Here is a 14,936-nt window from a genome sequence, read left to right on the forward strand (position 1 = left end):
GGAGGAGAGAAAGCTTTACCAACTAAAATGCAACGTGCTCAGTTCATAAAGTAGTAGATATACACTACAGCCAAAATTACATGCTCTGTTCCATTCTGCGGACAAAATTGAATTGCAATGACGCTTGGTTGGATGCAGTAAAGCGAAATGGTAATATTTTTATACTCCCTCTTCATCCCAACGCGTTTCACAATGGTATCAACAAATGAATTGAAAACGTAAGCGGGTAATATTTTCTGTTTGTATCAACACTTGATTGCTCTCAATTTACCTTTTTCTGATCGTGAAATTAGACAATATGCTCTTACAGTCATTTAAGGTAAATTTCAATAAAAAATACAGAATATTTCAAGAAAGAAAATAAAATGGGAAGAATTTTTTATCATTGTTCACCTCGTTGTGCATGCTTGGGGCTTCTTTATTATTATTATGGAAAGAGAATTTATGAATTGATTCTCCCGTCTTTGAATCTTGCCGCATACGTTCACTTAGTTCGACAACATTTTACAAGCAAGTATTCGTTAGCACAGCCATGTTACAACAACTGAACTACGGTCAAAGTCTGCTGATGGGAGAAAATTCGCAGGTTAACTTTGACCCGATATCGCAGAGACTTAATCTCAGTTCAATTTTTATACAACACAAAATCAGATTAAGCATGGCTGCAAATCAATTTTACTGGCTAATCGAGAATCAACTGCTTTATACAATCGGCCCTTAGTGTCTGCAGAACATACGTATTTAAAAACGTACTACGATATTTCTACTACTTTGGGAAACAGAAAATTCCAGCAGTGTGTTACCGGAATATACCTCTGCCAAGTGTAAATTTCTCCGTCGTATATTCTGACTGTTGTATTTTCTAAAAAGGAAACAACTTTGAATGGTGCTCTCTCTGCATGGTGCATTAGGCTTCAGCCCCTAGCATACCCCTTGCTAAATGTCTGTGTCGTAGGCTTACGTCAAATGCTCGAACATAAACATACATAGTTAGTGTGGACGTTTTGGATCCTACTCCTCTTCCTCTGAGCACTTGTGTCTAGGATTTTTTTCTTTTAAAACGCTTTACAAGTTTTTTTTCTTTCCTTTATATTAGCGTTGCCATCATATCTTTAAAGCCAATAAAATTAGCAATTTCACAATGAAAATTCTTACACAGCATAATCAATACATGTTCAACATAATATTATATGAATATACATTGAATACTGAAACCTGTGATATTTTTAACATGAACAATGTTACCTTTCTGATTTTTTAATATTATGTTGAACATGTATTGGTTATGCTGTGTAAGAATTTTCATTGTGCTAAAACCTGAGATTCCCTATCAAACAATTACCCGAATTGGAGTGTTTTTTCATCACAACATATTACTATCTTTTAAGATTTTTCTACTTTCTGAGCAGGTAAGAATGGTAACATAATTATTTTCTGTTAGGACTATCCTCCTAGCCATACCTAAATCATCACAATATTCCACATAGTTTCCGAGATATGGCATTTTTTGTGTCATGTGGTGCATTGGTCCACCCAATTTCTGAAAATCTTCAAAAAATTGTAACTTTCAACATATTTGTTGGACAAGTCTAATATTTTAAAAAAGGCGATAAAATGAACTGCAATAATTACCGTCGAATTTCTCTACTATCAACAACATATAAAATATTATCTAACATTCTTTTAGCAAGACCAACCCCATATGCTAATGAAATTATAGGTGATTATCAACGTGGATTTAAACGTAACAGATCAACAACAGATCAAATTTTTCACATCAGACAGACACTTGAAAAAAAGTGGGAATATAATCAAAATGTCCATCAGCTATTCGTTGATTTCAAAAAAGCATATGATTCGGTCAAAAGAGATAAATTATATAATATATTAGTTGAGTTTGGAATACCTAAGAAGCTTATTAGTATGATAAACGTATGCACCAGTGAAACAGAAAGTAAAATTCGTGTAGGTATTAATGTGTCTGACAAATACAATTCATGATGGGTTAAAACGAGGAGATGCATTATCTCCATTGCTCTTTAATTTTGCCTTATAATACGCTGTTAGGAAGATAAAAGAAACTAACGAAGGACTAAAATTAAACGGCATGACTCAGCTGTTAGCACATGCAGATGATGTAGACTTACTGGGGGATGATGTAAATACAATTAAGAATAATGCTAAAATATTTTTCAAAACAGCTAAAGAGATAGGTTTGGAAGTTAGTAAAGAGAAAACTAAATATGTGCTTACAGGCCGAAACCAAGTGTTAGGTAATAATCCAAATCTAATTATTGATAACAACTCGTTTGAACCAGTTTCCGAATTCAAGTACTTAGGAGTAATACTAACAAATAACAATAATATTAAAGAGGAAATAGAAGGCAGGCTTAATTCAGGAAATGCATGTTACTTTTATCTTCATAAACTTTTGTCTTCTCGTATAATATCTAAGAAACTAAAAGTTAAAATATACAAAACAGTAATTTGTATTCATGTTCAGATATTATTAGAATGATTAAATCAAGAAGGCTTAGATGGGCGGGCAGGCCATGTGGCACGAATGGGAGAGAAAATAAGAGGATTGTTGTTGGGAAACCTGATGGTAAGAGACCTGTAGGAAGACCAAGACGAAGATGGAGGATAATGTTGAGATGGACCTAAAGGGAATCGGTAGGGATGGTAAAGAGTATATAGATCTTGCTCAGGATAGGGACAGATGGAAGGCTTGTTGCTGCAGCCATGAACCTTCGGGTTTAAGAAGGCTAGAGAGTTAGTTAGTTAGTTTAAGTCTAATATTACATGTTTGTCACATTGGACCAAGCATCTATCAGTAAAAAAAAAAATGGAAGCAAATCCGTGACTATGAAGCAACTTTTTGTCTTTCAATTGGGTGATTTCACGTGGAGTGACCTATATATGTATATGTATGGTGTCAAGAACCATACAAGCAATTTTAAGCGTTTTTTAAAAAATAAAAAAATCGATTAAAATTTTAAAAACCAGATTTAAATTTAAAAATCATCAAAAATTATGATTTTTATCCACCCTGAAAGCAAATAATGTGTGCAATTCAATATATTAACTCAATTTTCTTTAGGATTTTTAAAGTATTTTAGATCTCACACAATCATTTTTGGAATTTTGAAAATTCATTGATCCATTTATTTCTTAGATTATTTTCGTTGTTTGAGTCGATTTTTTTCCTATAGGTTAACCTCATGTTATAGACTGTAATAATAATAATAGTAATTGTAATATTTTTTAATTTTTTTTTCCAATTTGAATGGACGATGACAAATTTCCAGGAGGGTCGATTAACTTCGCGAAATCGATGCTCTCAACCTCTTCAAATACCATCCTCCATGAAATATGAATTAACTAAACTTTTTAACGTTGTTATTGTAGTTTCTTGGTTCAGGCTTACTTGCTTTTAAATCATTGAAAACTGATAGTCATGTATTTGAATTCATCGGCACGTTCCCAACATTGTGATTTCAGAACAAGACGGCAACATTAGTATTTCCTACAGTATAGAACGAAATTAGTGCAGACAAATACACGCGGCTTGGGAGTAATTATTTATTCCAGCGGCAGCTGTGCAAAAAACTTGCACATGGGAATATAGTACATATCATGCTACTCAACATAGCTGCTGTATTCAGGTTATATTATGAGCAAGGATTGGTTGGTTGATTTGGTGTTTTAAGTCCACTTTATGCACAGTAAGGCTAATTGGGACTGGACCTACAGTTTAAAGTGGGATCCGAACCACTTGTGCCTCCACCGGGTATCGAACCGGGACCCCTTGATTACAAGGCGACGACGCTACCACTGCGCCATCGGGGAGGCCTTATGAGCAAGGATGATTGGATTAAATGTACTGATGCGCTGGAGCTCATTGGAAAGGAAATTTAATATGTAAACTGTAGACACACTTAAATTTCTTTAGATTGAAATTTTTATAGTGAAAAATAGTAAAAATGTGTGTAGAATAATAAACAAATACTAATCATGTTAAACTGTAAATAGTGTCATTATCATTAAACTGTAAATAAACATGACAGCTGATATTTTGAAAATTATCATTAAGAAGACTATAAAAATCTTTTAAGTTACATTTATATATAACAGAATGTTTTATTTTCGCTGGATGAAAAATTACGGAAATTATTATAGTTTTTCGAGATATAGTTTCGAGATATTGAAAGTTGATGTTTCAAAAATCTGAGTTACAAATTAAAATAAATTTCTAAACTATTTACAGCAAATGTACTATCATACAAACACGATATTTCATCCGAATTATTTTTTTCGGTGGTGCTACATGCGATTTGTTTGAGGGTTGTTCAAGGAATTATAGTAGTTACCATGCTTTACATGCAACGATATTATCAAAACGAGTGATCAGATACCGCTTTATTCAAGCTAACTTGTGATGTCACTTACAGTAGACTTTTTATAGCAACCATAACAATTTGTAATACAAAAATGAAAGCCTTTAATAATAATTTTATTCAATTCAATAAACATTAACCTGAGCTACTTGTTGTAACAAGTTTTTGCTTTCCTATGTCTATGACTAAAATGAACACCATTAGAAAAGTATATTTCTTCGTTTTATTACGTTAGTATTTTAAAAAATAAGTTCTGAATGGTTGTGATTAAAAATAACTTCCTTATCTCTATATGGAGATCAATATTCGTAAAAAAATGTTTTCATATGAGCGGTTTTTCAGCTTCACATATCTACATCTACCTCTCTGACACACAGAGGCTCTATTTATTACCCCAGCATGATAAGCAGAATGCGATTCACAAGCCTCTCTTGATACAAAGTTGTGTTACGTAGACTATCCAAATTGCGTACAATGGCAATATCAGATTCTTGTGATTCAATAAGCAATTTATACATAAGGTTTAAATCTCTATCTTCAAGATAACAATCGCCGGCCCCCGTGGCAGAGTGGTTAGCACATCGCGCTACGACGCAAGGGGTCCCGGGTGCGAATCCTGGCCTGGGCATGGATGTTTGTAAGTGCTTATTCATCAATTTCATCATATCACCACTCCTCTCCATCTTCGCAAATTAGCCAAAAGTGCCACAAAAAGCGAAGTAAAATATAGCAAATCAATCAAGACATCAATTATGTATGCCCTAGCTTTCTGTTATATTTTTCCTTAACTTGACATGTTTGTAAAGAATGATTTCAAATGTACACAGGGCTTATGCTTTTAATAGTTTTCATTGATATTTAGCTCTTATGGATTAAAATAGTTATAATTTCGAACCAAGAAGAACGTAGGCTATATTTGCAATATCAACAATAAAATAATTTGCTTTCATCAAAGTCCCAAATATCATAAATACGAAAGTTAATTAAATTACAAATAGATAATTAGGTCCACCATAAAAATGTCATAACTTTTAAAATGCGCATTACAGATTTATGAAAGAAATATTTTATAAAGGAACTAATCAGTTCCTAATAATTGATACGATTCAGATCATATCACATATTCCTCAAGCGTAAAGCATGTTAAAGTAGCCTTAAATGCGCATACCCAATTGAAAATCAAACTAAATATTGGTATTCTTCAATAAAGAATAGCGAAAATTGAGTTAGGGAACGGAGGGAAGACTAGGATATTTAATGCCCACATTGGGGCATTACGACATTAGGTTTGTATTTTTCATGCATTTCTGTCGGAATAGTGAATTTTTTATTTATATCTAGTAGAAGAAAAGTATATGCTTCTCTACTAGATCGCAGTTCATATCCAGGTACGAGAGTCAAATATATTTTGAAACTGCCATTACGAGCACTGCTGCATGTAAACAATGGATCTACTATCAACAGTAGATACCACGTTTTACATGAAATAGGATGTACGTGGCCATGCACAGTTTTACTCGCATCTGCATTGGTAACCTCTTCATTCTCCTCATTCTTTGTCGGTGGTACATATTCCGAGTCTTTATGGGAATCATTTACACTTTCTAACTGGTTCTCATCTTCGCTGTGGCCTCAATATACTCTGGAACTTTCTGAGACACTTTGTATCTCAGTAACCGCCGTTTCTTCACCATCTTTGTTACTTACCATACATAAAACAACTTAGATACCATAAGTTCCAACATGTCCAGCTCTGTCATCTGTTGATGAAACAAAACACTTCGAGTACTACGATTCGACTCCATTTACGATGGACTACATGATGCACTTTGTATGACTAAAATGTCACTTACCACGTTTTGCACCCGAGCCCTCCAATTGTCTGTTTGGTGCAGTTTAGAGAAAAGAAAGAACAAGCGCCTTCTACCTTACCTTCCCTCAAGTGTGTTGGGAGTACGTTGCTTCGATTGTTGAAACAATGAGATCTGGGCTGACATCAATACGAAATTTAATGTATCCTTTTTTATATATGAATGGGTATATATTGCGCTTTCATTTAAAATAGTATTTGTAGTGGATTGCAAAAAAAAACTGTAGTCCTTTTCTTCCCCCTTTTTTGGCAACAATTTTCCCTTTTTTGTATTTTTTTGAAGAAATATTTTCCCTTTAAAATCCCGTCTCTAGCAATAACTTTGTTTTTGCAGTGAATAAAGAATAGCGAAAATTGAGTTAGGGAACGGAGGGAAGACTAGGATATTTAATGCCCACATTGGGGCATTACGACATTAGGTTTGTATTTTTCATGCATTTCTGTCGGAATAGTGAATTTTTTAAACAATAAACAATTTTTATCAAAATATCTCGGGTTTTTGTCCGCTATTTTCAATCTCGTATTTTTTGTGATTTTTATATTTTAATATGCGAATTTTTCAAGTCCCTGACAATAGCGCACTATAAACGCAAGAAGTAACACAGAAATATAAACAAATATAAAGACTAATATGAAAAACCGTTGCTCAATATACAGCGTGTTCCGTTCAAACTTCCCACATTTCAATTCATCATTTCTAAAAGGTTATGAAACATAATGAGAGAAACTCAAATAATTTTATTGCATGACCTCGAAGTTCACCGTTCTCTCACTATGCAGCGCCACAATCGCATAAAGCACAATGGCGGCTTCGCAGCAGCGCGCTCGCGCACAATCTGTATTTCCGTATGCAGAGACCAAATCAATCATTACAGTGCAAAGAAATTACCGGAGAGAATATGGAGGTGTCAGGTGAAGCACCTGATGGGAAAACCATTCCGGAGGTCCTCAGATTGGATATTATTCGTGCTACAAACGGTGGTGCACAAATAGAGGTGTATTCGAGGTCAGTGTAGAGGTGTATTCGTGTTTAGTGCTTCATGCAATGAAATTGTTTGAGTTTCTCTTTCGTCTAGTACCACTCGCATTCCATTATTTACACCCTGTACTGTAAATAAAAATACTTTTGTTAAATATATATACTTTCCTCTCCACTTTCCAACTATTTTGTAATGATTTCACACTCTTTTGAAGAAGGTGGTTCTCATGTTGTAGTTCCAACTAAATCACTATATATATATATATATATACTTTCCTCTCAACTTTCCAACTATTTTGTAATGATTTCACACCCTTTTGAAGAAGGTGGTTCTCATGTTGCTGTTCCAACTAAATCACTAATCGTAAAATTTGATTCTCAAATCGTACCTCTACATGTCACATAGTATTACTTAACATTCAACATCAAACCTTGCATTCGTTATATAAAACAATGTACTAATTTCTTTCATTATTGACGTTTTAAGTCTAACTGTGGAAGTAAAACTGAATTCAAACATTGTGGTCGAAACAAATTGCTTTCGTTATCAGCAAGAACATTTGGCAAATTTTAAAAAAGTTGCCCCGAAAAACAACGTCGAACAGAATTATTAAATATACTTGACTTTTCATAATCTTACGTTAAGTGAAGTCTCGGAGCGTAATGAAAACATGCGAAAATTAGCTAAATTGCTCTTCGAATTTTCGATTAATTTTAACTTTTCAGTGCTTGTCATTTCATAAATCGTATCCCCTATTTCAAGTTTGTTTTGTTCCTTGGATTTTCAATCCTTTATTTCATTTCATATCACATCTCTTAAATAAAGGGTCTGTCATTTATATTTCACTAATGTAATTAATGTATCGAGACGCAAATTGCAATTAGGTTTTGAAAAGGGAAAATTGTAAAATTCTTTATGTTTATCACTAATCCTGAGGTATGAAAACATTATGGAATAATTCACATGGTGCTGATCGAAAAATAAATAGAAGGACTGTGAAACAAGAAAATGGATACATAACTTGAAATCGACCAAGATATTCGAGAGTACTAAGCAAGGAATTTGAGGATGATCTTTTAGGTTTTTCACTTTAGTGGGACGTTAGGTTATAGGAGAGAAATACACAAGCACTGACTTGTTGAAAAGGATTTATTCTGCATACGACAGGAACGAAATTACACGTAGGAAAGCAAAAAAAAGTAAGGTTATTAAGTATTTTCTATCCAGAGGGAAATTGATTTTATCTCGTATATCTTTCAGGCAATATACAGCTCAAGTAATGGCAATTTGAAATACCTACAGGCCCTTACAGAATTTTCTCCTTACCATAAGTCTATACATTTTTCATAAAACTCATTTCGTTCCATAGATGCAAGATACGTCAATCCGGTCCTGGGTGACGGAGGTGCTGCTATCTAGACGCACGATACTAGAACTACATCGATCAGAGAAGCAGCGGCCCGAAGTCGTAACCTGCCGCACCGCTAGATGTCAGGTACAGCACAAAATTCGCTGCAGCGAGGTCCGGGCCTGTGCGCAAAAGCAGTCGGAAGACAGGGTAGTCTTGCCGTGACGTCACTGCTACACCAAGGGGACACGGATTGCGTCCAATCACAGTCGCTGTTTGGACCATCCATCACTCTGGCGCGCGCACGCAAGCTCCACCTACCAGCCACAGACCGAGTCTTTGTCGTCTGGCTCCTCGCAGCTGGCCAGTATCGCGTTGTAGTGTGTACGACCGAGGCAGTCGGTTAACAATTCTTCTTTAGTTTTTAGTAGTTTAACGTAGTTGAACTTCGTTATGGAGCCTCAAAACCAGGAGAGTGTAGCTGGAGGCTCACCGGCTGAGGTCCCTAACGACCCAGGGTATGTGTTCACAGTGTATGTGTTTTGTTTTCCTTTTGCCAAAAAATATATATATAATATTTATACGTATATCTGCAATTGAGTGCTTGTTGGTGCTGTGTTTGTGTTTTGTGGATGTTACCGACAGGGGTAGGGGATCAAAAGTGCTTTTACCTCGCCCTGGGTAACGAAAGAGTGTGCTTTAAAGGAGAGAGGATCACAACACGAAAACCTAGCGGTGGAACTGCGAAGGTTCGGGAGACCAGAATCCAGCCCTCCCGAAAGCGATCGTTACTGCGTTGCAAGACCAGATACCGGCGTCTCTTGTGAGCGGGTGCTGAAAAAAAATGCACACCAAGCATTTGCAGTTTGTATGCGAGTCTGGGAAATGCACCGGTAACGTATGAGTGTGAATGCATGCGTGGTTGACTGAGGAAACAGGGAGGCTCCTGTGACGAATTCGTACCGTCACCATTTTGAGCCTCGGAAATATTTCACTCTCAATATGCTTGCACGTTATGGTCTAGTCCTCTTTCCCCACGAATAAAGTAGTGTTATATTTGGGTTTAGACTTGTAAACAATGCGGAGGTTGTGTAGCGTTCTGCAGTTTTCGCAGCGAGCATGCAGTAGCGGATGGGGTTTCCTGTGTAGGTTAGGCTTACTGCAAGCCACCGCTCACCGGCCCGGACAAAAGGCAAGCGAGGCCCTTTGTTCGGCGTGCGACGCTCGGCCTTACCCTGCGGGCACAGTCTGCTACACCTGGGTCGCCGTGAAGAAAGGAAAGTGGAACTAAACGCACCTAAGAAAAAACAATAACATGAGCCATACCAAAACACACACCTGCCTTGATGTGCATATGAGCGCAGCGTTTGTGTGTTTACTATGCATGTGTGATAAGTATGTATGTTGAATGAATGCATGTAGTATGCAGCTTACATTTTTTTTATAACATGCCCGTACTGAAGAAGAAACTCGTTACGTTGTAGTTCATCAAGTCCTGACACATGTTTTATTTCTTATTACAGGAAGATGTTCATCGGGGGATTAAGTTGGCAAACAAGTCCAGGTATGTAGTTATTTTTGTTTCGTTTTGTTTGCATGTGGAAGACATGAACGATGTTTTAGTCCAAAGCCCGAAGTTTTGTCGTTATAAGTTTCCGAAAGCGAAGAAAATGTTCGTAATGCACCTTATATAAATTGTGTAAGGCCATGAACATTGTTTTAGCCCACAACTAGGAAATTTATCTTTAAAATATTCCGAAAACGTTCGTAATGTACGTTATATAAATTGTGCAAGGGCATGAACATTTTTTTAGCCCAAAGTCCGAAGAAAGCCAAGAAGATGTTCGTAATGTTCCTACTCGTGTAAATTGTACAAGGGTGTGAACAGTGGTGGGGAGAAAATAGCCAAGCGATTAAGGTTGCCCCCTCACTATGACGTTTCAGTACATTATTGTGGTTCAGATGCGACAAAACTGTAGGCCCGAGAACTTCTTTTACTTATACTTGAAAGCTGAAACCAAAAAACCATAATCGATCGCATCTTTTTCTGTACTCCTTGATGTCATCCTGCTAGACCGCGGCATCGTAGTGTGCAGTCATCTCTCGGTTACCCAGCGCGCGTTGTCGTTCATTCATCGCCTAGGTGAAAGGAAGCGACCAAGCCAAGCGCATGATGCTAACGTACACAAAGGTGTGTAAAGATTGCTACTGGCCTACGCACGCCTGCTGTTACCGAGTGCAAGGAAGAACACACATGGTCCCTATTCCCTTTCGCCGGCCGAGGGTTCAGCACGGAGGGTTGATTCTGCTCAGGCTCCCCTCCCTCTGTGGCCCTTCCCCCTCCTGTCCCGGCCATCGATTCAAAGATCCTGCAGATGGGAGGAAAGCGCGTGGCGTAAGAAGTGTAGCGCCAGCCCGGTTCGGAAAGAACAGCACAGTGCCTGCTTGACCCAACTCATTTTTATCTTGCTTTGGTCGCCCTGAAAACCGCATCTCCTATGCAAATGGGTACGTACTCAACAAAAAATTGCGTGTTCTGCTGTCCTTGAAAACGACGTGGTTTCGTGCTCACATGCTGGCTAAGCCCGAAGTTGCTTTGGCGTAAGGTAATCCTCACGCTATTACGGCACATGTCCTGGCTATGCACCCGTTAGGCAGTAGCTAGGGCAGTAACCCTACAGTGATCTACGTACGACGTGGTCCAACTTCCACGTGAGAATTTGTTTTCTGTTCTCTCCTGTGAATTCTGAACCCACCTTCTCGTTGATGACTCTCGAAGCAACGACGAAGAGTTGAGTAATATCTGCTGTGTTGCACAATCAAGCTTATTTCTTTGGCAGGCCAAGGTTATAGTGCAAATCTATATTGTGCAACAATAATAAAGAAGTACAATTTTTTTCATGTTGCATCCAAGGCTTGAAAGCAAGAGTAACTCACCCACGCAAAATGAATTAAGTCCTACTTTAAAAAAATCAGGCGAGAGCTTAATATAAATTTTGGGGGAGGGCAAGGTTGACTTAAACAATAATTTATGTACGTAAATATATATATATATATATATATATATATATATATATATATATATATATATATATATATATATATATCTGTCCCTCTACGTGAATTTTAGGGGGGCAGAAAGTACCTTGCCCCCTCTCCCCAAAGTCGAAATACAACTCGGGCTATTCTTCACGACCTATAATGAAGCAACAGCATGTGCAATAAGCACAAAACTTCCTAAGCTAAGTAAAAATCGTGCTTGTTTAGACCCAGTGTCACGTGCGTTCTTGATGCCGATTTGATGCGACGTAATAGGCCGGAAAAAGTTATTCCGCCGGAGCGAATCGATATGATTCGAATACTGTTTAAGAGTGGAGTTTAAGCATATTGATCTCTTCGATTCGCAATAATTAGAGCTCGGATGTCTATGCACCAAAATCTGCCAGCCAAAGAGGTACTGAAAAGATCAAAGGTAATGATATCGTGAATAATGAAATGCCTAAAATCAAAGTTCTCTCATTTAATAATTTAATCTAATAATTCCATGCCATTGACTGCTGATACAGTGTAAAGAAGATTGTAAAGGTTTTGCACTAACAGAAATTGTATTAGCTATATATTATTATTCTTTTTTTTTATAAAGAAAAATCCTTTAAAATTATGCATTCTCACCTTCTCAAATATTAGAAGGGTTAAAGTGTACGTCAAATTATTCCCGGCCTATCCGCAGTCATGGAAAAAATACTTTTAATTTCGGAGGCAGTTAGAGAAACATATTTCGTATCTTGTAATCTGAAAGTCCTAACCCATTCAAGTGAAAAATACAATTTGTATGTGTTTTGCCTCGCATTGTTGCCAGGTTTGGCTAATTCCGACGATACATGGTCGTTAGATGCATTGATGAGGGATATTCGATAAGGAACAGTCATGCTTAGCCTGGAACTCGAACCTAGTACCTTCGGTATCACACTCGGCCACAGAGGTAGCCGCATAAGAGAAAGAAGCATTATCTCGTAGCATGGGAGGATGATTTTTGTTGTTGTAATCCGCCCTTTACAATGATGCACATTTTTAGTGAAAATGTATTTTAGGTTGTATTCGTCAACTACTTAAGTGACATATTTTGGGTTTTGTGCGCATCATTTTCCTTAAATTATCATCCATGCTAATCGTTGGAATTAACCAAAAAAGTAGACGAGCGACGTAAAACGAAAAAAAATACCAAGAAAAAATATCTCCCATGACGTTTCCTTATTGCACTCTGAAACTAGTGTACAGTACCAAGGGCGCCACCTTTGATAAACATTGGGTGGGCTCAAATGCTTGAGTTATAAGATCATTAAGAAATGTCATGATATTAATACACATCAACAATGCATCCTTACTTATTTTTTAAAGTTATTTACGGATTTCAATAAGCAAATCCACCGTAAATGGTTAATGAACTAACAAATATATAATACTACAAATAATAACACGTCAAATTATTGGATGAGCTCGGATCCTACGGGCCCACATAAGTTGGCGCCACTGTACAGTACTTTAATATTTTAAGGAAATTATGTGCAGTAATTGCTTGAAATATTTTACGAAGAAGCATTTTGCATAAAGTACATATTATTATTGATAAAGTAGCTCATTCGTTAAACATATCGACACTGGAGGAAAAATCTACTGAAGGATTGTGCGTTCACAGTGGTGAGTGTGAGGGTCTGTCCCTCCACACCTTTATTAATATTTTGGGTTAATGAGCAAATTGTGGTCAGGGGGTGATACTGTATTTTCGGTTCCAGTGTCTTTAGTAGACACTTTGTTGTGGGCGTCCCATGGAATGTCAAGTTGTTGCATCTGTACCACTTCCGTCTACAATTTCTTTCCTATTCTTGACTTTGCCTGTGCAGGCAGACGCAGTTATAGCTGTCTGATATAATAGAAATGGTGCAGGGTCAAAGAATTTGGTAATAAGGTGTGTTTACACAGCGTATATTGATACGCATGTAGGTTGAATTGTGTCATCTGCATATACGCTGTGTAAAGAAACTGCCGGAGTACTTAGTGAGACGAGTGTACAAAAATGATCGGCAATAATCGAAATGAGATCGAGACTTCTCGGCACGAGTCTCGTCTCGTTCTAAACTTCAGTAAACTAGAGTGCAAGGTATGACAAGACAAAGTTATCGCCTAAATACAGCTAGGCTATGCGCGTTGCTAAACGTGTGCAAACTTTAAGTTTTTTGTGTCTTTATTTCGAGACGAGAACGAGACTGGCGTTCATATGAGAAGACCGAGAACAAACCAGGCTACATGTGAAAAGCAAAGAAATAATAAGGCGCAACCTGGCATGATGCGAATTAACTGATGTTAATGTAGTGCATAAGCCTGAAAGTACACCTGACTGACTGTCATACTTTTCTACTGGAAAGTTATTTTCGTAGAGGTGCGACCTACGTACACTCGCCGTACTTAGTAGTGCCGCTTCTTTATACAGCACTTTTGTCCAAGACCGGTCGAACTGCTCCTTGAATAAAAAGGTATAAATACTGAGGCTAGGTACCTCCACCAATAGTTGCATGTCCTTCCTGGATATTTTTAACTCTTGAGTATATTTTAAACTGACAGTGCGATGTGCGTTATATCTGGAAGCTACGCCTCTTTTTTCAGTTTAGATGCGCCTTTCATTCATTTGTTTAGTTTTACTTCGCTTTTCTGCTACTTTTTGCTAATCGCAAAGATCGGGATGAAAGTTGATGAAATCAAATTGGTGAAAAGACATTCACAAACACACTTAGGTAGCACCACAGAGGATTGGCTGTGAGTCCAGACGTTAGAGCCTCGCTGGTCTGCAAAATGCAGTCCAGGGTACTATGTGGAAGAGTGATTGACATTTGTGTGTGCTCAGAAAGGGCCACCATTTGCACCCCAGTTAAAAGTAAGTTCACTATTTATATACAAATGAATATAGTCGTTTGATCATGTGTGAACAGGACATTTTGCCGTTTTGTGCTAGTCTGTTGAACGTCTATTTTTGAATGACCGGTTTTATCCTTATTAAGGTTGATATTGGACCTGTCGAAGATTCATGTTTCCCCATACATTATTTCTGGCAATTTTAGACTCCCTGATGGCGTAGCTCTTAACATCTTCGCCTTGTAATCAAGGGGTCCAGTGTCCGATACCCGGTGGATGCACATAGTGGTTCGGATCCCACTTTAAATTGTGAATCGTCCCCATTAGCCTATCTGTGCATAAAGTGTACTTTTAAAACCTCGTAACTCTTGGCCATTCCTTATGTTTGGTTATTTAACTTCCCTTTCTTTACCTCTATTGGCTTATTGCAGTGG

At 37.3% G+C, this 14,936-nt stretch overlaps 1 protein-coding gene across 16 annotated transcripts in view; it reads left to right on the top strand.

Annotated features, from left to right (window-relative positions):
- The window catches only part of Rbp6 (RNA-binding protein 6), a 1,060,856-nt gene that overhangs the window by 16,522 nt on the left and 1,029,398 nt on the right, over positions 1-14,936 (top strand). For 4 of the 16 annotated variants that reach the window (XM_083128262.1, XM_083128272.1, XM_083128273.1 and 1 more), the window contains exons 1-2: positions 8,889-9,128; positions 10,119-10,159. In XM_083128262.1, the coding sequence (XP_082984388.1) occupies positions 9,049-9,128; positions 10,119-10,159 (121 nt within the window). In that variant the 5' untranslated portion in view covers positions 8,889-9,048. Of the gene's footprint in view, positions 1-8,886; positions 9,129-9,390; positions 9,489-10,118; positions 10,160-14,936 lie in introns of those variants that run through there. The other 12 variants (XM_083128264.1, XM_083128270.1, XM_083128276.1 and 9 more) reach the window with 9 other exon arrangements.

This window comes from Lepisma saccharinum, chromosome 9 (genome assembly GCF_977018435.1).
Source record: "Lepisma saccharinum chromosome 9, izLepSacc3.1, whole genome shotgun sequence".
Lineage (NCBI taxonomy): Eukaryota > Metazoa > Arthropoda > Insecta > Zygentoma > Lepismatidae > Lepisma > Lepisma saccharinum.